This window comes from Pelophylax lessonae (genome assembly GCF_965119305.1).
Source record: "Pelophylax lessonae genome assembly, chromosome: 4".
NCBI classification, from domain to species: domain Eukaryota; kingdom Metazoa; phylum Chordata; class Amphibia; order Anura; family Ranidae; genus Pelophylax; species Pelophylax lessonae.
Window position 1 is genome coordinate 609,304,663 of NC_138771.1, and position 23,921 is coordinate 609,328,583.

At 45.4% G+C, this 23,921-nt stretch overlaps 1 protein-coding gene across 1 annotated transcript in view; it reads right to left on the reverse strand.

Annotated features, from left to right (window-relative positions):
- Positions 1 to 22,636, reverse strand: part of ZSWIM4 (zinc finger SWIM-type containing 4) — a 40,589-nt gene extending 17,953 nt beyond the window's left edge. The window contains exons 1-2 of the mRNA XM_082256209.1: positions 22,304 to 22,636; positions 7,812 to 8,013 (exon numbers count right to left, since the gene is read on the reverse strand). Coding sequence (XP_082112335.1) covers positions 7,812 to 8,013; positions 22,304 to 22,417 — 316 coding nt within the window. The 5' untranslated portion in view covers positions 22,418 to 22,636. The remainder of the gene's footprint in view (positions 1 to 7,811; positions 8,014 to 22,303) is intronic.
- Positions 22,637 to 23,921: the final 1,285 nt, after the last annotated feature.

Here is a 23,921-nt window from a genome sequence, read left to right on the forward strand (position 1 = left end):
CTGTGGATACACAGATGGACTCCTGATTATGATCAGCAGAGGGAGGAGTCATGACACCATTTTATAATCTCCGCTACAATCACAGCAATGGGGTCAGTACGGTGCAACCAACCTTCCGCTTTCCATCTGTTCACAAGCTCCCCCTAACCTAATTCTCATGCACATGGAGAGGGGAGGGGCCAAGTAATCAGGACCCCTCTATACAGAATACAACAGGCTCTGGTTGCATGGGATTTTAGCAAGCCATGTGAGAACCAGCCAGTTGATGCATAAAAGGGACACAAGTAAAAACTAACTGCTGCAGATTAAAAAAAAACTGAGAATTGTTCGAATAAATGCAGCAAGAGCAGACATTTACCCCAAGCGGTCAAAAGATCTGCCTGGGCAGGGCTAAGCAGGGGCAGATTTTCTTCTAGAGGAGCTTTAGATAACTGGGCAGTTTTCATATGATCATAGAGAATACATGGTGGAGCCTGGTGGACCAAGTCAACCCTTAGCTTCTTCCATGTATTGTAAACAGGAAGATCCCCAATGGTGTGGGACTGTGAACGCCACTAGACACCAACACCAGAGTAAAATATAGTAAATTATACAAAGAAGCAAAAAGACATACAAAAAACTATATGTTACAATTATATATGAACGAAGAGGCTGGTTAAAAATGCATGCAATGACAGATCATATACCAATCAACATTGAAGACAGACACTCCGGTACATATGGTGGAGTGAACTGGAAAATGACCCTACGTGTTTTGGGTATCATACCCTTCTTCAGGGGTCAACCAAAGTTCCAAACAATGTGCCCTCGAAGTCTTCATAGGAGAGTGGAATGATCTGTCATTAAAAACGGTAAAAGTTACCGATGAGAGAGCAATGCCCAGTTCCAATAGAACCCGTCAAGGGCAAATATAGAGGAAAATAAGGGATAGTAGCTGCATTAAAGGCCCCAGGGGTGCCACGATGATCCAAGATTGCTCAACAAGGACCACTCCAGAGGAAGCCTTGCTGGTTTGTGTGAGCAAGTACTGTCAGCCTGTAGAGCAGGGATCCTCAAACTATGGCCCTCCAGCTGTTGTGGAACTACAAATCCCATGAGGCATTGTGAACCTCTGACATTCACAGGCATGACTAGGCATGATGGGAATTGTAGTTTCTGAAAAACTGGAGGGCCATGGTTTGAAGACCCTTGCTGTAGAGGGTAAGTAGTTCTAATGACAGAGGGTCATATGAGGTGAAGTACAAGTATCAGACCAGTATCTGAAGTATGGGTGTCTATCATCTCGTACTGGGATGATGACCACTAGCACTAGGTGCTGGGATTACATTTCTCTCTTCCATGTATTGGACTCTTTCACACAATTCCCGACACGGTTTCGGTCAACCATGCAATTTGAGAGGTTGTTACTGTCCATCTTCATGTATTTCGGATACGCCTATAGGACCCCCCCCCCCCCACCCCTTTCATTTTTATATTCTGGAGAAAGCAAAAATGGGAACAAGGCCAACATAGTGTGGGGCATTACGATTAGGCCAGTACTAATAAGCCATGTTGGGTTGGTGGCCCTAGCGGGCCTACTTCACCATTCAGACCTTCAAAGCAATAGGATCCGGAGTCAATGACACATCGATGGGCATTCTATAGCTACCGACTTCCAGCACCTACATCTTCTGCAGCTCTGAAAGGTCATGTGATTAAATGCATAAATCTACAGAAGGAAGCCGGTTCTGGAATGTGATAAAACGGCATCACAGTAAACCACGTTCTTTAGAACACCCACAAGGAATGCAGCACTATAGCACACACATTCAGCCGACAGAAATATGTCCTTACTAGAAAGGACTAGTTGGCTTGTATTGCCTCCCAGGCCCAAAGTTCCTTGTTCTACCCTGGTGGGAACCCTACATAATGGGCAAAGAGCCAGGAACTCTGCACAGAGATCTTGGTTAAAGAGACCCCAATTATTAGACAGAAGAAACATTATAAAAGTCCATTAGAAACAAAATAGTAAAAAATCTAAGAGATCTAGATATACGCACACATGAGGTCAAACACAATAACTTGATCTGTTTATATGCAAGGTCAGCGCATACAACTTTCCCCTCTCTCTAGAGTGCCCAACCAGCCACCGCTCATTCCAGGGTAATACAACCCAGGCAGCGATGGGCCCTCAATAAAGCCATTGAGGGCTCTCAGTCTGTCTCAGGTCTCCACGGTCAGGACATGTGTGGGATCCGTGACGCATGACGGACTGGGTATCAGCCTGGTATTGTCCTCCGTCACACGCCTCGGGCCCCTCTCTGTCAATGAGACTTTTATCTGCTGTATACAAAACACAATCACCAACGAGGGAGGGGCTCCCCGGGGGGGTCCATGCAGAGAAGAACAGGGAAACAAAAAAAGAAGGATTAGCCTTTCAGGTTTGATATCCTAATAAAGAGATTTTCACCCAAATAGGCAGGGGATAGGGGGGGTCTGGCATCTTCATAGATTTGCTGACAAAGGGGAAATAACTGCCTTATACAAAAATGCTCCAGGCCGGTCTCATACAAGCAAATCTCTCATCTGTCCTTCGTTCTTCTCACCCGTCTACCTGCCACCTTTTGTCACTCCCAAACTGTAAAATAAAGACTGAGACTGATGCAGGCTGCAGAACCGGAACCGAGGACAAGTAGGAGACAACATGGCCACCAGAAAAGGCTAGTAAAACTTAGAATTCGGTTTTTATTTAAAAATGTATTTTTTTTTTTTTGTCAGAGATTTTGTTGATTGTGAACACAAAATATAAAAACAGGCAACAGCCAGCAGGTTTAATATAAAGGTGGTAAGAAAAAATCCAGTCATAATTCTTGAGAAATTGTGAGCAAGAATCAAAGATGGATGCCTAGGAGTACAAATCGGCTTGCTAGTACTTGAGGCCTGATGCTCCAGAGAAGCTGGTGTGGGTTATTGTATACGGAACAAAGATCTGTAGAAATACTGGGGATGGTAAAAATATGGAAGCAAAAAGGATAAAAGGGTGAGAAAGAGGAGAAAATAGAAAAAAAAAAAAAAAGTAGAGGACGTGGATATAGGGTGGAAGGGTAACTTACAGAAAAACCCGAAGAGAACCTTGCCTGAGGAAGGGCAAGGAATCAAGTGAAAAATAGTGGAAGAGAACTCCTGAGGTGGTAGAATTCTAGTTTTCGAAATACCAAAGTGTAAGGAAGTTTTAGTGAGGTTGGAGGAGAAAAAAAAAAAAACAGCCTAGCCTATGATGTGTGTGCGTTTGCTGTTAACCCTACATTGTATACCCCTGCATGTTGTGGTCTTTAGGGCACCCATCCAATTCGTTTTTTGTAACGAAATCGATCCTCCCTGCCGACACCACTGCTTGTGGAAGAGAATTCCACATCCCCAACGCCCTGACAGTAAAGAACCCCTTATGCATTTTAAGGTTAAACCGCTTTTCTTCTAGTTTTACTAAGTGGCCCTGTGTCTTATTGAATTCCCTTTCTCTGAAAAGTTTGTTCCCTATGCTAGGGTCACCAGTACAGTATTTGTATACCGATATATCTCCTCTCAAGTGTCTCCGCGCCACAAAGAATAAGTTCAGTGCTTGTAGTCTTTCCTCATAGCTGATGTCCTCCATTCCCCTAATTATTTTTGTTGCCCTTCTCTGGACTTTCTCCAGTTCCAGCACATCCTTCCTGAGGACCGGTGCCCAGAACTGGACAGCATACTCCAGATGTGACCGGACCAGAGTCTGTAGAGTGGGAGAATAATCGCTTTATCTCTGGAGTGAATCCCCTTTTTTATACATTACCAAGGCATTAAAACATCAAAATCCGGAGTGATTTATTTCCTTTAAACTTAACAGGGGCACTTTAAGGCTGGGTTCACACTTGTGTAATTTCAGACGGACCACACCATACACTATTCCCCCCCCCCCTCACCACCCCGCACTGTCCCCGGTCCCCCACCAGCTCGCACTGTCCCCGCCTCACTCACCCTGGGCAGGCAGCAGCGGCGGCTTCCCCCTCAGTCTCCTCTGCTCCTTGGCCAACAGCATGGCTTTTCCTTTCGGCCAATGGGGAAACGGGTCTCAGGACCCACTTCCTGATTAGCCAGGAGGAGAATCAACGTGGCAATAGCGAATATTCATTCGCTATCGTCCCACAACTGGGTGGGCTCATGGCGCATGGCCCACCCTTTTTTGAAGCCTATTCGAGCCTCTGGCTCCAATCACATGCTTCTAAAAAATAAAAAACAAAACTCCATGGAGGGCAGAGACAGATCTAACTGTACAATATATGGTGCTGCATAAATTGACGGCGCTATATAAATACCAGTAAGTTGTAAATCCAGAAGCAAGTGATGTGCAGGTCTGTAAAGCTTTTTTTGTATTATATTATATGCATCATACATGAAGCCCCAAGTCAAACAGAACCTCAATAGGTTGGGTGCATCATTTACACCAACCACCATACAGACTATACAGAGGACTCTGGGTTTTCAAACCACACTTTTGGGATTTTTTGGTGTGTGTTCAGAATTATCTCAGGCATGTGAAAGAATAGCACAGAATTCATATTAATACTTAAAACAAATACGGATGTTCCATTTTCTGTTGGGGATTCAGAAACTGCCACAACCTGTGTGACCGGGCTCTCCAACACACATGTCTAATCTAGGCAGATTGTATTTTGGGTTCCTGCGGAGCTCTGGCACATGCACAGGCGTGCCCACTGACTAAATACAGGGCAACAGGCCTGGGCAAGCCAGAGCTCTCTCAGGCCACTGAGTCAGACGGACAAAAGGGAAAAAAAACAAACTGGTGTGATGCGATAATTGTCACCAACTGTCACCTGCATGACAAGTCACTGCCTGCAACGTCAGGTGTGGACAGTTACAGGTGAAACCGTCCCGATTCCTCCTAAAATTACTATAAATAAATCTATGAATGTGCACTGCATCGAGTTTCGTGTGTTATGCTAACTGGACCATACAGAGCATCCATTCTCAACCAGAGTTCTATAGAACCCCCATCTAGATCAGTCTCTCAACCTTTTCAACACCGAGGAACCCTTGAAATAACTTTCCGATATCAGGGAACACGTTAAAAAAAAAAAAAAGCCCATGTTAAAAAAAGTTATTAGATCTACTTTTCATACATTAGCATGACGGTCAGCGGGACGAATGCTTACACTTGTGATCACTGGGAAGAATTGCCCTCTTAAAGATAGCTAAAAAAATCAATTGTGTTAGTGGGAACTTCTCTGATGGGCAGGAATTGCTTATTTTGTCAAGAAACCCCTAACAACCTCTGGAGGAACCTTAGTTGAGAAACCCTGCTCTAGGAAGATAGTCCTTTAGAGCAGTGGTCCTCAACTCCGGTCCTCAGGGCCCACTAACAGGCCAGATTTTAAGTATTACCTTGGGGAGATGCAGACTAGAGTACTGCAATCACTGAACAGCAAATTATATCACCTGGGATGTATTTCAGTTATCTTGAAAACCTGGCCTGTTAGTGGGCCCTGTATGCCAGGGTTGAGGACCACTGCTTTAGCGGAACCACAGAGTACCAAGGAATTCTTGTTGGGTTTCCTCAACCTCCTATCTGATGGTGCCTTCAGAGTTCCTGGTCCAAAGCCACTTGGCAGAACTTGTGGCATGACACCAATTAACCTGTTAGCCATTTTGTAGGAGTGGCATGCTGGCCACCAACATAGGTGGGGGGCAATCTTCCCCAATGGCCACCAACATAAAGGTGGGGGGAGCACAATCTTCCCCACCAGTCACCAACAAATTACCTTTAAACAGGATTTCCCCAAGACTTGAAAAGGTCAACAGTTCCTCTGGGGTAGCAAGGCTCAAATGGAGCATTAAAGGCTTGCTCACACCATGTCTCTTGAGCTGCATTGATAGATCAACACAAGACTACAATTGAAAAACAAAAATTGCTTTACTAATCATACAGTACAGGACACAGGGTGGATATTCAGAGATGTAGTGCCGGTTCACACTGAAGCGGCACGACTTCGGGGGGCGACCTGTGAAGTCACGTGCACCGCGACTTGCAGGGACTTCACATAATTGAAGTCTATGCAAGTCGCTCCAAGGTCACCCCATAGTGCAGGACCATTTTTCTAAGTCGGAGCGACTTGTGTCGCTCCTATTAGAACGGGTCCTGTACTAAATGGACCGCGACAGACCACGACTTGTCAGGCTGACAAGTCGCGGCAGTGTGAATGGGCTCTTAGGGTTATGCAAGCCACATCCATAAGACTGCCAATTTTTGATATGCCCGGTTCACAGCATACTTGTGCACTGTGTAAAATGCAGAATGTCTGCATTTTTACACATCACACCTATAATGGATAGAGTCGAATGAAGTGCCATTCTTCAATAAAGAAAAAAAAAAAAAAAAAAAAAGGAAAAGTTGTGTCGTAACAATGCATTGCACCACCCCTACACAACACACCAACATGCAAGCTAGAGTTAAAAAATTTGAAGTGTTTCTATTGCTCTAGAACAGTGATGGCAAACCTCGGCACCCCAGATGTTTTGGTACTACATTTCCCATGTTGCTCATGCACTATGCGGTGTAGCTGAGCATCATGGGAAATGTAGTTCCAAAACATCTGGGGTGCCAAGGTTCGCCATCACTGCTCTAGAACATGAACCGGTACATTGCCAATACTGATTATTTCAAGAAAATTCAAGAGGACATTTCCTGTCACTTCCTGTCCTGTAGACACAACAACGGGAAGAGACCAACTCTCCAAAAGTAAGGTAAAGGCCCTCATAGATGTAGTTACTGGGGCAAGTGTCACCAATAGAAGAATTCTCCTCCGTTCCCTTTCTGGTGACAACTCAACGGTTTAGAATTTCTCTAACTAGGACAAAGTGTGACACCCCTAACCCCATGGCCTCACTCAGGGGCACAGACAGCAACAAAAGCCTGATTGGGGTTTTAACCCTTCTTATACATCATCCAAAAACCTCAAATGAATGCATGACTTTAAAAAAAGGAGCCATCATCCAGGCAGTACTACAGATTGACTGGTTCTGAACGAACCCATATGCAGGGAAACCTGGAAAATCCGAATACATGTCTGCAAAGGAAGCAAAGTTCTTTTTTTTTTTTTTTTACCTGTTTGAAACCAAGCGTCCCTGTCGGCTGTTTTGTTTCAGAACAGACAGGGATAGTAGGAAGCAATTTATTATTTGCAGGGGGAACGACAGAACAGCACTTCACAGCTATACTGTAACTTAACCTGCGTTTTTTTTTTCAAGCAAAGTTCTTGATGGCTACAGAAACCCGATTATCCCAATAAATACTGGCTGTGCAGTGTGCCAAACCAAAACCAACACCAAAAAACAAACAGAATGCTATAGGTAACAGCAACTGTTCATCCTTCAGACACTTGTGGTTCCGGCCTATTGCTCTTGGCTGCCAGGGTGTGAGGCTGAACCAAAGTGGGGCCCTAAGATCCGACAATGCAGTTCATTCATAGAAGCGTCAAGCATCTCAGCGTTCTGCATGTGAATAAAAGCTGCCTTCGTGTACACGCACACAGACAAAACTTGGCACCTGCTTTACAGAGGCCAATGTTTGTGTTCAAAATAATTCTGTTAAACCTGATCGGCAAGCATGGCTGGGCCCCTGAGGGACATGAAGGCACGGTGAATGCTATCTAAAGCCCGCACAATAATAACAGATTGTACTCATTGTACACCAGATAAAAGCCTCGTCACTGAGGCAGAGGCCAGCGAACACAGAATCAGGCAAGAGCAGGACTTTCTCGCAGGCTTGTGTCAACACTTACCGACTTGTAGCACTCGCTGCACCGCTCCGGACTGGAAGAGCTGCAGGCCACGGTTAAAGGGCACCCGAGAGTCACGTTCGCCGTCCGGAGGATGGTACCCCAGCGATGAGTACATGCAGATCTCCTTCTCGCTGCGTGGGAACGACCAGAAGACGATCCGTTTCTGGACGGGTTCTGGGACTCTGGAAAACCGTTCTTCCACCTGGAGAGAGGCAATCTTTATTAGTAAATGATAATTGCTATATACACACATACATAAAAAAATAAATCACCACGTAAGCCACCATATGTCAGTTCTGATTGCAGTGACCTTCCCTGCAAAAACAGTATGCGGTACCCAGGACACGGCCAGTAGGTGGTCCCCAGGGTTTTGGGACATGATCAGTATGGCTCCAGAGACAAAACCAGTATGCAGCCCCACTATGAAGTCCCAGAACTTCTGAGACATGTATTGCTCTAAAATTGTGCCTTTAAGTAAACCCTTCATTAAGAAAAAGACAGAGGCTTCCACTGTTACCTTGAAAATGCTAGCCGACTGGCTGCTATTCTTACCCACCAACTTCAGTTCTTTTACTAGTTCACTGGCTGTACATAGAAATTCTAATCCAATATGTAATTTTTTGGTTTTGGACAACAAGGGGAATGGTTCTGATCTCTGATGAGTTTTATGGCACTTTTCCACTGCAAGTACCGGCTCGGCTCTACTCAGCCCGGTTTGCTTTTCCACTGCTGGTACGGTATGGTTTGCTTTTCCACTAAAGTTAAGTGGGTGGGATAACAACGGGGTGGGTGGGATTCTCTGACCAATCAGTGGCTAGTAGTGACTGCATGCAAAGGATTGTGGGATATGGTACCTGTTGGAACCACAATCGAGTAGGTACTGTTTTTGAGAGCCGTACCGTTCGGTTCCATGCAATGGAAAAGCGCCGCCGTACCGAACCGTTGCTACACTATACCATGCGGTACCAGCAGTGGAAAAGCAAAAAAGAGAGCTGAACGTTCGGTTCCATGCAGTGGAAAAGCACCAGTGGAATTAGCTCTGTGTGTCCTTGCTGGGTAGACTAAATCTCACTTCCTTTCCTGCTGACCAAACAGGACAGTGAACTCCCCTGTATAGACACAGGCAACAATAAGCAGCGCTCACGCTTCCCCACCATCAAAAAAAATAAAATTTTACAGCTGAAGTCTAGGTACGCCCTTTATTGCAGTCACGTAGGTCCATCATATTCCATTCCTAAAAGAGACCATTGGGGAAGTGGATAATCACTGTAGTTAGCGCAACTATAGTGATAGTTTAGAAACACTGGACACCGGAGGTCACTCGCCTGGCACTGCCATCATTTAGAGTTCACCTTGTATTTTAAATTTTCAATGAATACAAAGTGCTCTCCGATTGGAAGAGTTGGAAACAACAAAATATACCTGGAGTTAAAGTGGTTGTAAAGCCTAAACATTTTTTACCCCAATTCATTCCTTGCATTAAAGGTAAAAAATGTTTAGGTATCAGCACCCCCCCCCTTTAACTTACCCGAGCCCTCATTTGATCGAGCGCAGTGCACATCTGCAGCTCTTCTCTTCACACACTTCTGGGTCTCACTGGCTTTGCTAGGGCACCAGGAGCCATTGGCTCCCAGTGCTGTCAATCAAAGCCAGCGACGAGGGATGGGGGCCAAGTCTTGCTGTCTGTCAATCAATGGATGCAGCAGCAGGGTTCGGGGGCACACACGAGTGCCCCCATGGGAAGCAGCTTCCCATGGGGCACTGACAGAAAGAGCCAAGAGCGCCGGTGAGGGACCTGAAAAAGAGCAAGTTGGGGGCTGCTCTGTACAATTCTATTGCACAGAGCAGTAAGTATGGAGATTTTTTATTTTTTAATTTACCTTTACAACCGCTAAGCTTTAAAGAAGATGTATGGCTAAGTTTTTTCCCCCCAATCATACTTAACTAGGTGGATGAAGTATCGGTCCGATGCTGCATCTGTCCCCCCATGCCTCTGCACTGAGAACTGAACAATCAAACACCGCCGATCGCTCGGTCTTGACCGCTCTGAGCAGAGAAGCTGCTGACTGTCAGTCACAGCTCTCTGCTCTGCCCCCTCCTCGCTCATTGGAGCGCTGGGCTGTGGAGGAGCGAGGAGCAGCCGGCTCAGGCTCTATGCTGGTGTTGTTCCAGGCACCTGGTGGATCCCGACTGGTCCTGATGATGCGGTGCCTGGAACGACTTCTGTGACATCAGCAGAGAGCGGACTTCAGAGGGTCACAGGAGTGCAAAACTAACTGCACTGCTGTGATCCATAGAAGTACAGCCAAACGAGCTTTGCCTGTACATCTCCTTTAATGCCTGCATCCACTCCTAATGGAGAAATGTTGCTCAATATCCTGTATTCTGACCACAAGCAATGGAAGGGTTAGAAGCCCCTTCTGCAGCGATTCACACTCACTGTCCTGCTGAATATAATGGGCACAGGAAATTGGGGGGTGTTACTATCATGAGATTGGCTGTCAGTTCCTGTTGTGTTTCCTGGGACAGGAAATGAGGAGTAACACTGATAATTGGGCACAGCAGGCACAATAATAAAAACCTGACACTTGTTTAACCATTGGTTAACTTTGGATACACATTGGGCAAGGCCTTTGATCAATGCATCTCTTAATCTGAAAGTCAAGCATTGCGTCCTGTGATTGCAGATTTTCCTCAGCCAATGCTAGTTTTCCAAAACAACCTAATCCTGTAGAACTCCGTTCTATACCTCAAATTTATTGAAGTCCAACAGAAATGGCACAGAAAAAACATTGTTGCACTGATAGGGCCCCACTGGACCCCTTTCTCGAAAGGATAGCCTGTCACCGGAGCCTTATACTGTATTTTGTGGTGGTGGTGAGGGTAAGGGAAACTCAGCCTTGGGAGTACTACAGTGACTTTCATGAGGGCAGCCAGAAAGCCCCTGACTGCTCCACTAAATTCTACCATTGCAGCCTTACAGAGCTGCACACATGCCAGGAATGCATTGCTTTGCTTCACGGCAATTTTAAATTGGCTTGCAGAGTACCACAAGCATCACCACCTGTCAGATGGACCAATCGGGAGCAAAACGCAACCACAAGCTAAACTATTGACTCACACTTAGAACAGGTATTTCAATATATATATATATATATATATATATATATATATATATATATATATATATATATATATATATAATATTGAAATACCTGATCAAAGTGTGAGTCAAGCGTGTATGTGTATATTTTACACACACACACACACATATTTATTTTTACCCTCTCAATAGGGTAGGGGGATATACACAAGACAAAAATTGGGATTCTTTTCGTCTGTGTGCCCGTTGGGGAGATTTATAGTCTCTGCTTGTCTTAGTGACAGGAAGAGAACGGGACAGGAAATCCAATAGCAAATGGAACATTTTTGGAATAGGAAGTGGCGGGCCGGGTCCCATTAGAGACACCTGTTGAAGAAAGGATTTCCCCCTCACTTTGGAGAGATTTTCTCACTTCCTGTTGTGTGTCCAGGGCAGAAAATGGAGAGCAAGCCTACAAATGAGGCACTGACTGGAGAAAAAAAAAAACAAACCGTCAGGGTTCATAACCATTCCATAGCCAAAACAAATCTAAACAAGCTTGGCCTTGACTATACTTTATGTTACGTTTGTTAAACTGGTATGGCCAAAAAACTGGGCAATTGTCTTCACAGCAGTTTGAAATGTTTACCTCATAAAACAAAGAACAGGTCATAGGTGTACTTTATTCTGCAAGTCCTTAACATTTCTGCAAGTGTCCTACTCAGAACCCTCTAAAGTTTTCCGTGAAGGAGTCCTCGTCCTAAAGGATCACTTCAGCACAACATTTGGCACAGACATGGCAGCCGTTGCTGTGGTCGGGTAAAGGACATGCAAATCAGCACTGCATGAACCAACACTAAGCAGGCAATATATCCCTCACCAGTATTACATCAACATTTCAGTCTCAATCGTACGAACACCGCTTTCATCTGAAATTTTTCGAAAATGGAAAAGAAAAAAAAAGAAAAAAAAAAAAAAAAAAAAAAAAAAAAAACACGAAAATTTCTCTCGTACAACACCAGATCATACGATTTTCTTTTAAGCCTGGGTTCACCACTATTGCGATGCGAGAACCAGCGCGATTCCAGCAGGTTCCCGCATCGCAAGTCTCTCGCAGGTAGTTCACACTGCTCTTTGTGAACCTCTGTGCCAACTGTCCAATGGTGCAGGAAAAGGATTGCGCAAGTGTGAACACCCATGCGATCCGATTCCAGTGGGGACAAAAAAAAAAAAAAAACCCTTGATCATTTAGCTGAAAATCTTGTGCACTAGGCTTAAATTTTCTAGGAGTCACAGCAGTATCAATCTCAATAATCTGATCTGACCTGGCATGGTAAAGCCCCCCCCCCCCCCCCGGCCTAAAATGGCAGCCGCATACATCGAAAATAAGGCTATAAAAAAAAAAAAAAAAAAAAGTAGGACTAGGCAGAACAAAAAAACACTTGGCTATGCCCATGGGCCATCCTCAGCTGGCATATAACTCCTCTCTGCTCTAGCTAATCAATTTAGTAGCAAGCAGTATCAGAACTCCATAGAGGGGTGGGTGCGGTTGTCTGTCAAACTCGATTTTACGGTTAATTACAAAAATCCCAATTTCGCTTTTGTTAATCGACGGACACAGCAATCCATAGATCATAACTACTGGGATGTCCAAAAGCAGTGCCAAAAAGGAAAATGAGGGGGTGGGGAAAATAACCCAAGGCTAAACATAAGAGCCCTTAACCAGGACACCAGAGCCTCACCTGAAAAAATAAAAGTTTAAAGAAAAAAAAAAAAATCACCCCTCAAGAGGGAACAGCCCCTCTTAAAAAGCATCCTGGAAAACTTTGTGGCCAAAAGAAGCATCCGCAAATTCCAAAGTATCTACCTTATAGAATTTTGTGAAGGTATGCACTGACGACCAAGTGGACGCCTTGCAAACTTGCGATATTAATGCCCGATGACGAAAGGCCCAAGAAGCACTCAGCGCTCGAGTAGAATGCGCTGTAACAGGGAAAGGTGGAACCTGACCTTTAATGGAATAGGCCTGAGTCATCGTCTGTCTGATCCCTCTGGAGATGGTAACTGAAATGGCCAGCCCTTTTCTTGGTCTGTCCGCAACCACAAAAAGCGAGTCTGACCTCCGAAAGGACTCAGTAGCTGCCAGATACACCGCAAACTCACAACCACATCCAAGGTAAGCAAAGCGAATTCCTTGGGATGAGCCGGCTTGGGACACAAGGAACGCAACACAATGTCCTCATTCAAGTGGAATTTAGACAACTTTGGGCAGGATTGGTAGACAGGGATGAAGAACCACTTTATCCCTATGGAGCACTAAATAGGGACTGCGACAGAATGCCGCCAAATGAGTTAATAGCCACCAAGAATGTCACCTTCTGGGATAACTTAGGCAAGGGAATGTCCTGAATATCCCCAAATGCAGGTTTCTGGAGAACCGAGAGTACTAAATTTAAATCTCTTGGTGGCAAAAAAGAGACCGTACAGGTGGAGCCACATGTCGAACCCCCTGAACGAAGGTACGAACTAAAGAAGCGGTGGCTGGGGGGGGGGGGGGGGTCGCTGAAAGAAGTTTGCCAGGGCAGACACCTGGCCCTTGATGGTACTCAAGGCCAACTTCAGATCCAACACCTCTGTTGAAGAAAGGTTAGGATCCGAGCCACAGAAAAGGATCGAGGATGAGCGCCAAATTGACTCACACCAAGAAATGTACACTTTCCATGTACAATGGTAGACCTTGCTGGAAGAGGACTTCCTCACCTTCACCATAGCAGGAATCACTGATCTAGACAGACCTCTCTATCCCTCAGTACCTGACTTTCGATAGATAAGCCATTAACACTAGTGACTGTAGCGCAGGATGGACAGACAACTGGTCTTCTCTGAGAGGAAGCCCCCAAGGGACCTTTATGGCCACCAGACTGATTGGAAGATCCTCGCCCTTAGTTCCTCACAGGAAATGGGGAAGAAGCCTGAGGCGAGGAGGATACTGGCCTTACCGTGACCCTCGGATGCCTGCTGCGTCTGCCAGAGGAACCCGTAATCTCATCATGAACCTCGGTATCCTCCTGTGGAGCCAAACCTGCTAAAGGAGCTGCATGCAAGACCGTGAAAACAGAAGGGTCTTGAACGTGGATACCACCAGACTCAGAACCTGTATGCAAAATGGGAGAGAGAACTAACTGCTGGTGAATCACAGCCTGTGGTTCCTGAAGTTCATCAAGTGGAAGGACCACCCTGGTCAGAATTAGACCTAGGTAAATAGATTCCCTGGACAGGGATAGGGGGGACCTTAGGTAGTTCGGCCATCACCTGTACCTTTTCAATAATTAAATATGCACAAAGACTCAGGACCTAAAAAAAAAAAAAAAAAAAACACCTGAAAAGGACAAGCTTTGTCCCCCTTTCTGGGTATCCCCAAAATAATCATTTCCTGGATCCCCTTATCACTCATGAAGGAGGTCCATGAGGCTGGAAACCAGCAAAGATGTCCCCCACCCCAATAATGGGTGAGGGCAAACCTTCAAGCTGAAGGGGTCTTGTCTGTGGGTTCGGAGAAGCTAGCTCTAGGCTTACCAGACCAAGGATGCTTAGAACCTCCCGGGGAAGAGTTGAAAGCTCCATTTCCCCTATTCTCCAACTCAGAAGCACGAAATAATTTTCTATGTGCTTAGAAGGAGGGCCCCAGTCTGCGACGAGGCTCCTTTCCTAGGCTATGGCAGGAAGGTACCCTTCCCCCCGTAATACCCTTAATGTCATCCAGGGTAGCCCCAAACAGGCGATCGCCTTAAAAGGGCACATCAATGAGAGCTTTGGTCTGCTGACCAAGTCTTAAGCCACGGCACACACCTAATCACCACAGCTGAAAACAAAGTTTGGACAGCACAGGAGCTGCATCACAAATAAACTGCAGCCCATGAACCAACTGGTCTGCTAAATCAACAAACAGAAGGGACCTGCTCACCCCCCAGGCCCTGGCACAAAAGCTTGGCCCATTCAGTTAGGGCCCTAGACACCAGGGGCTGAGGCAAAGACTGGCCACAATGTTGAACCAGCCATAGTAAACATGCTGCGTGCCACAGCGTCCCCTTTCCCGTCAGCTGGGTCCTTAAAGGATGGGGATTCCTCTACTGGGATCATGGTAGCCTTGTTAAACCGGGGGGTCCACCACTGGTGGACTAGTCCACTTTTAAAAAAGGGACTCCTCAAAGGGTAACATACAGCAAATAGTTTAGGGAACACAAACGGAAATTTTGGTTGTTCCCATGCCTTACAGGAAAACCTGTCAAAATAAGGCACATAGGGAAACCCCTTGAGTGTGAGGTGACTTATGCGTACCAAACAACACTGCCACGTCCGCGGCTACATCAGTCGAAGCCTCCATTTTTAATCTTACACACTGCAGTGATAAGTGTGTCTACCAGCGCTTAATTCACTGCTGCCGCCATGGAGGAATCATCCTCACTATCGGACAGATCTGCGGGTGTGATATTAAGCCCCTGTGGACGGGCCCTTGTCCATGGCGGCATCAGGATCAGAATCAGATGAAACAGACTAAGCAGGGAAAGGCTGGGGGTGCTTCTTCCTGGACCTTCGCCCACATGCCACTTCCACCTGGAACACTAAGGACTGCAGGACCACCTCAAGTGGAACCATGGGAAGCTGGGGTTTCCGAGCAACCTGCCACCTCCATGAGGGGGGGGGTCAGTGAGGGAGATGGGACCCTGAGGCTCCCTAAGGAAAGGAAGACCTTGCAGTACAAAACACTCTTCTGGCACCACTAAAGGATCCCCCCACAGCCCTATGGGTACCCATCAGCAGAGAGAAAGATAACAGGGACCCCCAAAGACTCACCCTTCTGATCAGAGGAGCGCCGAGAATTTGGACCCAGCATCACCATGGACACCATCCCCATTCATATTCTCCGGGCACAGGAAGAGGAGGGGCTTCAGCATCCCCACGAGGCTTCAAGGGTCTCCTGGACTAAGGGAAAATGGCCCCCGTGACATTGGGCTACACAAACATGACTAATGGCCGGCATGGCTAATGAGGACCACCCAGACTAAGGGAAAATGGCCGCCATCAGCTAACAGCATGCTGCCAGGTTCTTCCCTGTGCCCTCTGCAACTCTGCACCCTCTGCAAGGGGACCCCCTCCTGAAGGCAGGACACACTAGGGGAGACTCCGCTGCGCACTTACTGGTCTCTGCACTGCGACCCCCTGCACTATACCCACACAGCAAACAGTGAGGCATGCACCTAGGGGTCTCCTACACTGGAACCACTTCAGACTACCAGGGCAGGACACACTATTCCAGGACCCTTACAGAGTGGGGATAGCAGAGGAGACCCCAGGGGTCAGCGCTGCATCCTCTGCCCTGGGACCCTCACCAGACTCCAGGTCTAGACAGGGGGGAAAGGGAGTGGGGGGGGGGGGGGCCCAACTCACTGAGGGATTTTTAAGTATGGGAGGAGGGAACCCAGGTCCGACCGTCCCTGGAGGTTACCTGCGTCCACCAAAAAAAAAAAAAAAAAGGGGTAAAAAGGGGTGACTGTGCTTACCCTTCCATGGTGCGGGTAAGGCTCCAGACAGAATGGATCTAGATTACCCAGCCCATCACCAAGCCGGACAGTTGATTGTGAATATTTCTTTTTTGTTCATTGTTTTTTCTCTCGGAAGATCAACAATTTTACTTTGCGCTCATCTCCTAGGGCTGGTTCAAATGAACTTTAGTCTCCACCTTCAGAGAGCATGCGACAGGCGATGTGGAGGCATTTTATCGCCCACTTTAACCCCCTTGAGCACCACAGCTGCTGGCATTGCATGATGTTCCCAGTGCGGCCCCATTCACTTGAACAGGTCGCATTTGGTTGGCGCTACGCCTGTTGAAAGCGATGGTATGATTTCTGCTGCATCTACGAAGCAAAGATCTGCAGCAGTGGCATGCGTACGGCCATGGCGGCTGCCTCTACAATTAAAGGGGGTAGCAGTTGGGTGGAGCAGTAAAAGCAGGGCTCAATTACAGAGTATTTAATACACTCATACACATCTAACCCCGGTAGTATAATTGCTCTATGCAAAAGCAAGGTGTTACCTGTAGCAACCAGATTTCAGTTTATCACGAGCATTTTGTAAATTCGCTAGGATTGGTTGCTATAAGTTCCTTAACTTAGCATACTCAATGTTGGTGTCACATCTGTATATTAAGAGAAATTGCTTATTGATAGAACCGCACGTGGTTACCCATAGCAACAAGAATTTCAGCTTACTCTGCCCCTTTTGTAAACCAGCTAGGACTGGTTGCTAAGGGTTACTGGACTTGGAATACTCAGCATTGGTGATTAAGGTCTTGGTTGACAGGTGCGTGTGACCACCACTGAGTACGTATGCCAAATCCAGTAACCCCTAGCAACCAGTCCTAACTGGTGTACAAAAAGGGAAGAGTACATTGAAATCCGGTTGCTATGGATAACCATGTGGGGGCTGTACAAAAATTATTTCTGTTGATTGACCGGTGCAAGACCAACGTTGAGTAAGCCAAATCAGTAACCTCTAGCAACCAATCATAACTGGTTTATAAAATAGGAAGTAAATTGAAATCCGGTTGCTATAGTTTCAAACAAACCCCATGCGGTTACCCATAGCAACAGGATTTTAGTTTATTCTTCCCAAACCAGATCATTGGTTGCTGAATATGACCCAATCACCACTGGTCACACAATTCCGTCAATCAACAAACTAATCATTGTTTCCTAAAAGCTCATTCATTTGTGGCTGCATTGGTGTTGAGACATCTGAACAAGTCAGCCATGGGACCGAAAATAGAAATCCTATCGCCAGTCGCCAAATTTAGCGCAGGCGAATTTAGAATCTGAAATCTCCCGAATGTGGGGAAATCGCCCTGCAGCGTCCTTACAGGTGTAGAGGAAGGCGACAGGTGACACTGACACTCCCGAGGTGATGGCATGCCGGGAGAGTCCGGGGAGGGTGGAGCGTTATGAGGAATGATGAGGTCATGACGATACTATGATCCCCGCAATGACATGAATAAACACATCAATTCACTAAGAAGTTTCAGCGTGTGGAAACACACATTACTCCCTGCCGAGTGTCACATCCCAATCTACACCATTGTATAGAGAGCCCCCCCCAGCAACCTGTGAGACTGGGCTCCCAGGAAAGCAGCCATCAACAGATTGCATACTAGAAAAGCCGAACCGAACCCCTAGACACCAGTGTGCAGCATGTCAGTAAGTGGGATGGCTGCTTCCGTCAGACTTTGCTCACACAGGTGTTGTGACTCATCAGAACCCTACGTTCGAGTGGGCTGCAACAATATAGGTTTCTCTTACCATCACTTTTTAAGTAGACCAAACAACGGGCAGATGCTACCCCTAAGGGCTCTTTCACTCTTGCGATGGAGTGCAGTGCCCTCTGAGGAGCGATCTGCATTCACATTGCTCTTCAGGGGCCATTTGAGAGGTGGTGAGGAGGCATTATATTGCCTCTTCACCACCCGATTTAACCCTAGGATGCCACACTATCCCGCAATCGCATGCATTGCACACCATTGAGCCATAGCCCTAACAGGCAAGTTTGACAGCCGGAGACATCTGTCAAACTCTGTATTCTCAGGGTAAAAGTGTCAAGGCCGTGGAATGTGTACAGCCTGTCCATCTTTTATTTTACATTTTGGGAGGAGGGGTAAAAAAAAAAAAAAAATCGCATCTGAAGATGACCCAATAGAGGCCACAAGGCTTTGATTATATTATGATGGATGTGCGATTTGATAAGGATAGTCAGATCAGGCAAACAGTTAATTAGCCATAAACGTTCCTTCCCTTTAGGCTGGATTCGATCAAATTGAGTCGATTGATGGAAAATGATCAATGGCTTTGCATCAATTGACAGCGCCAAGATACTTTTTTCATGAACACCATCATTGGCAGCACCAAGATATGATGGTGTTCATAGACAAAGTATTTTATTGGTCAGGTGAAATCACATGGTGAAGACAGATGTGATCAATAACTTACAATAGCCGCTTCTAGATCAATTATTCCTAATGGGAGATTGATCATAAAAGTAATCCAGTTTTTCTAAAAGTGTGTACAGCCACTATAAGATTGGTCAACGTGCGTCATGATGCACTGCATTACGATTAATGCTGACGTTACGCGTATCAATATAAAACGCGCAACACACATTAATACGCGCCCCCATCGATTTCAACAGCTAAAGCACCAGAGAGGGAAACACTACGCCCAGCCCCGATCAGAGGAGGTACGGATTCAATTATCAAATGGAACAAAAAAAATAAAAAAATACATATTAAAAAAGGGAAAACCAAATTGTTACCCAGCTCTACTACAAATGTGAAAGTCCATGAACTGTAATCCAGGTGCTGTAACCAGGGCGTTCAGGTACCATAGGTAAGATTCTTGAATCAGGAAGGCTGGCGACTGATGCTCTTGAATAAAAGTACTTTAATTGTTACATGGGTACACAGGCTATATGCTGATGCGTTTTGGCTATGGAGCCTTCATCAAAGCCGAAACGCGTCAGCATATAGCCTATGTACCCATGTAAAAATTAAAGTACTTTTATTCAAGAGCATCTGAGTTGCCAGCCTTCCTGATTCAATAAAAAAAAGAACAAAAACACACATTACAAAAAGGAGTCCGAAATACAAAAATTATAACAGCCAACCAGGTGAAAGCTTCTAAATCCCTATGAAAGAACAGCTGGGAAAATTTTCGACTCTGCATGAACACTACTGATTTTTAGACCGTTCCCCCCCCCCCCCCCCCCACCAATTTTCCCAATAGTAATATAATAAATAAAAAATTGATTAGCATAGAATACAACAAAGATATGATAATACGCAACAAAGATAAGATACAAAACGCACACACGCGCAACTCCTGATACTTTGAGCATACAGATACATGGGGGTACAAGGATTCCCTTCCACTGACAAAGCTCACACATCAGGAGACAGTGACAGTTATTTTCAGTAGACTCCAATGAGATGTGAAATGACACTCACACATCCCAAAATAAAGATACTTCACCTTTTGTGGAAGGTTTGGGAACTGAGCCAATTATCTACAATGTAACAAATGCAGCCAACCCATCTCTGTGTGTATATTTATTGTTACACTCACTGTCCCTGGCTAGATAGAAGTCATAAAACTGACACTATACAATGATGTATCTATATCCGTTCATTCATCACATGATCAATGTGTCCAGGATAGATACACATACTATTTATATACCTCCCTTGTCTTCCGCTTACTAGTAAATAGCTTTGACTCCATGTAGAGTACAGGATTATTGTAACAATTCATTTATATTATAAAAGGAAAGGAGGGTACATACATAATAATAAAACCTATATTATATGTAGAGTAACACCAAAATAAGATTTTTTTTTAGATTTATAGAGATTGAAGTAGTCCATCGATCACATGATAAAATAAAAGATATTACAGTCATCTGGTATCTGGAGTAGTTATTCACATAATAAACTCATCTCTATATAATCATTTTTTTTTTTTTTTAAATGTTACAATACACATAGGCAGCAGTATTTAACGCATAAGGTGTATGAAACAAACTTTTTTATTGTTACAATTATGTACACTACATACAGGTATAAAATACTACTAATACTACCAATATAACAATAATAGCACCTATACCATTACTACCAATAGTATTACTACTGGCAATAATAGTACCTATATCACTACTACCAATAGGAATATTATGGTTAGTAGTAGTGGAGGTATTGGCAGGAGTAGTATTGTTAGTAATTGAAGTAGTGGTGGCATTGGTATTGGTAGTAGTAGTGGTATTGGCAGAGTAATATTGTTAGTAGTAGTTGTGGTATTGACAGAAATATTAGTGGTATGGTTAGTAGTATTGACAGGAATAATATTAGTGGTATCGTTAGTAGTAGTGGTGGTATTGGTAGGAGTAATAGTGTTAGTAGTGGTGGTGGTATTAGTAGTAGTGGTGGTGGTGGTATTAGCGGTAGTATTAGTAGTAGTGGTGATGGTGGTATAAGTAGTGGTATTAGCAGTAGTAGTGGCATTAGTAGTAGGGGTGGCATTAGCAGTAGGGGTGGCATTAGCAGTAGGGGTGGCATTAGCAGTAGGGGTGGCATTAGCAGTAGGGGTGGTAGTAGTAATAGTGTTAGAAGTAGTGGAGGTGGTATTGACAGAAGTAATATTGTTAATAGTAGTGGTAGTATGGGCAGGACGATTATTATTGGCAGTAGTAATGGTATGGTTAGGAATAGTGGTGGTAGTATTGGCAGTAGTAGTGGTATTTGTAGCAGCAGAGGTTGTACTGGTGATGGTGGTATTAGTAGTGGTATTAGTAGTCCCTGCTCACACTTGGGCAATTAGGAATCACGGGTAGAAGCACGAGATTCCAAATAGCGGCAAAACACACTCTGGGCTTTTGGGTGCCATTCATTCTATACAGTACAAACATGGGGCGATTTTTACCACAATCGTCCTGTGATGAAAGGCATGAGAATCACAGCAAAATGCGTGTAAAAATCACACCTGACTCAGGACTAAAATGTGGTCCCCAAGTTTCTTTTTGGGGAACAAACGTGAATAGAGCAACCCATTCATGTAGCTGGAACACCCTATGAGCTACAAGCGGTATCGTGTGAAAAATCGCACTCACACACGCAGGAACACTTCTTACCAACCATGGGATAGGAGAACGGAGTAATAATACCACCGCCTCCTATAGGACTACTAATACCAATCATATAATCATCACATTACTGTAATATTCAAAAATAATTTAAGCCATGCACTGTATGTAATGTACACAATACTACTGGAAGGTTACAAATTCATTCTATACAAAAAAAAATATATATATAATTTTTTTTTTGTTATATTACACACATCCTGTGAAATATACACACACACACACACACACACACACACACACACATATATATATATTTTTTTTTTTTTGTTTTTTTGTTATATTACACACATCCTGTGATGTGATATTTTATATATATATATATATATATATATATATATATATATATATATATATATATATATATATATATATATATATATAAACACACACACATATATATACACACACACACACACATCTCATGTGTATTTGTTATCGGTCACATGACCCCCTCGGTGAATGCCCCCCCCCCCGCCCCCCACCAATCAATCTCCGATGTCGGACGTGACATGTACAGATCGGGGTTATGAGTGGGAAGTGTCGGCACACAGTACAGACGATGATTGATCGGTCGGTGTTATATCCGATCCGTACATCGGCCGATCTGTGATGTCCGGACACCCTCATCACTCCTCGCACAGCCGATCGCCGTCCCCGGGCGTCTTACCTGCTCGAAGGCCCAGGTCTCGGCCACTTTCTTGGCACTGAGGTCCAGTAGGGAGTCCGGCTTGTAGCGGGGGCTCAGGCCGGAACACCTCCTCTTAGCGGCCGGCGGCTCCATAGTCCGGGATGTGCGGGCTCTCCGTCACCTCCAACTAACGTCGATGTTTAACCCAATGACAATCCACTCGGACGAGGCCTACTCCCAGTGTGCGATCCCCGGCCTTTCCCACGGGGCGCGGCCGCCTCCTGTGTCCCTCCGCCCGGCCTCTCTCTCGCGCTGGCCTCGCTCTCACGGCCCCTTTAAATCTCCTTAACAATGGGGAACGCGAGCTTTATCCCAGGAGCCGCGGACACGCCTCCGCCCGCTGGCACCCGGTCGTCTATTGGGCGGCGGAGGCTTGGCTTTTGCATACGCCCCGCCCCTTTCTTTGATGTTGGCCTGGAACGAGGAAGTTAGCGGCATGTCAATCAGAGGCGGCCGGGCCAATGGGGTGGCGAGCTGAGGCTCTTTAACTGAGCGGATGCTCCATAGAAGGGAAGGGTGAGTGGGCGGGGCCGGTGGCTGGGAAGTTATTCATTCATGTGGTTGCCCAGAGGTCAAACTGTCACATGTGTGTGTGTGTGTCTGCAGGGGCAGATTCCTGAATACACTGCATGAACTGCTATAGCATGGCATACAGGAGGAAGCATGGCCCAGGCCGCATGCACACCACTTGCGCTATGCTTTGTGCATGAACGCGCTTGCGCTGACATGCGTTTCTTTAATGGATTATATTGCATTGATGTGCAATTTTTCCCCACAGACCCAAAATACTTTATTTTAAAATTATATATATATATATATAATTTTAATGCAGATCGCCCCCCGATATATCGGCTTTGCCGATAATCGGTCGATCCCTAATATATATATATATATTAGGGATCGACCAATTATCGGCAAAGCCGATATATCGGGGTCCGATCTGTACTTTCCCCGATATATATCGGAATCGGCACCTGAGGTTACTAATATTGCCGATATTTCGGGAAAGTGCTGTACCGGAGTGATGCTTCCGGCTGTCTTGTAATGACAACCGATGCGGCTGAGAAGCTGCTCGGCTGTCATTACAAGGAGCGGCAGGGACCCCCCCCCCCCCCCCCGCCGCCTTCTGTGGCTCGCCTGCATCCCCCATTCCACCAGGAGACCCAAGCAACCAGCCTGCACAGCCGCCGAAGAGAAGACCCAATCAAAGCTGCATTCAGCTTTGATCGGGTCTCCATGTAAAAACCCGGAAGTGATGTCATGACATCACTTCCGGGTACTGGTGCCAAATTCAAAAAAATTACAGCATTAAAAACAGCCAAACTTGGCGTTTTGAATGCTTTTAAGTGCAGAGGAGGGGTTTGGGGACTTTTAGACCCCCAGATCCCTCCACAAGAGTACCTGTCAAAAAAAAAAAAAAAAAATACATTTTTTTTAATATACGAAAATGTTGGCCGATACCGATATGCGATGACCAAAATATCGGTATCGGCAATAAAAAAACGATATCGGTCGATCGATAATATATATATAATTATTATAATATAGGATTTATATAGCGCTGACAGTTTACACAGCGCTTTTCAACTTGGCGGTA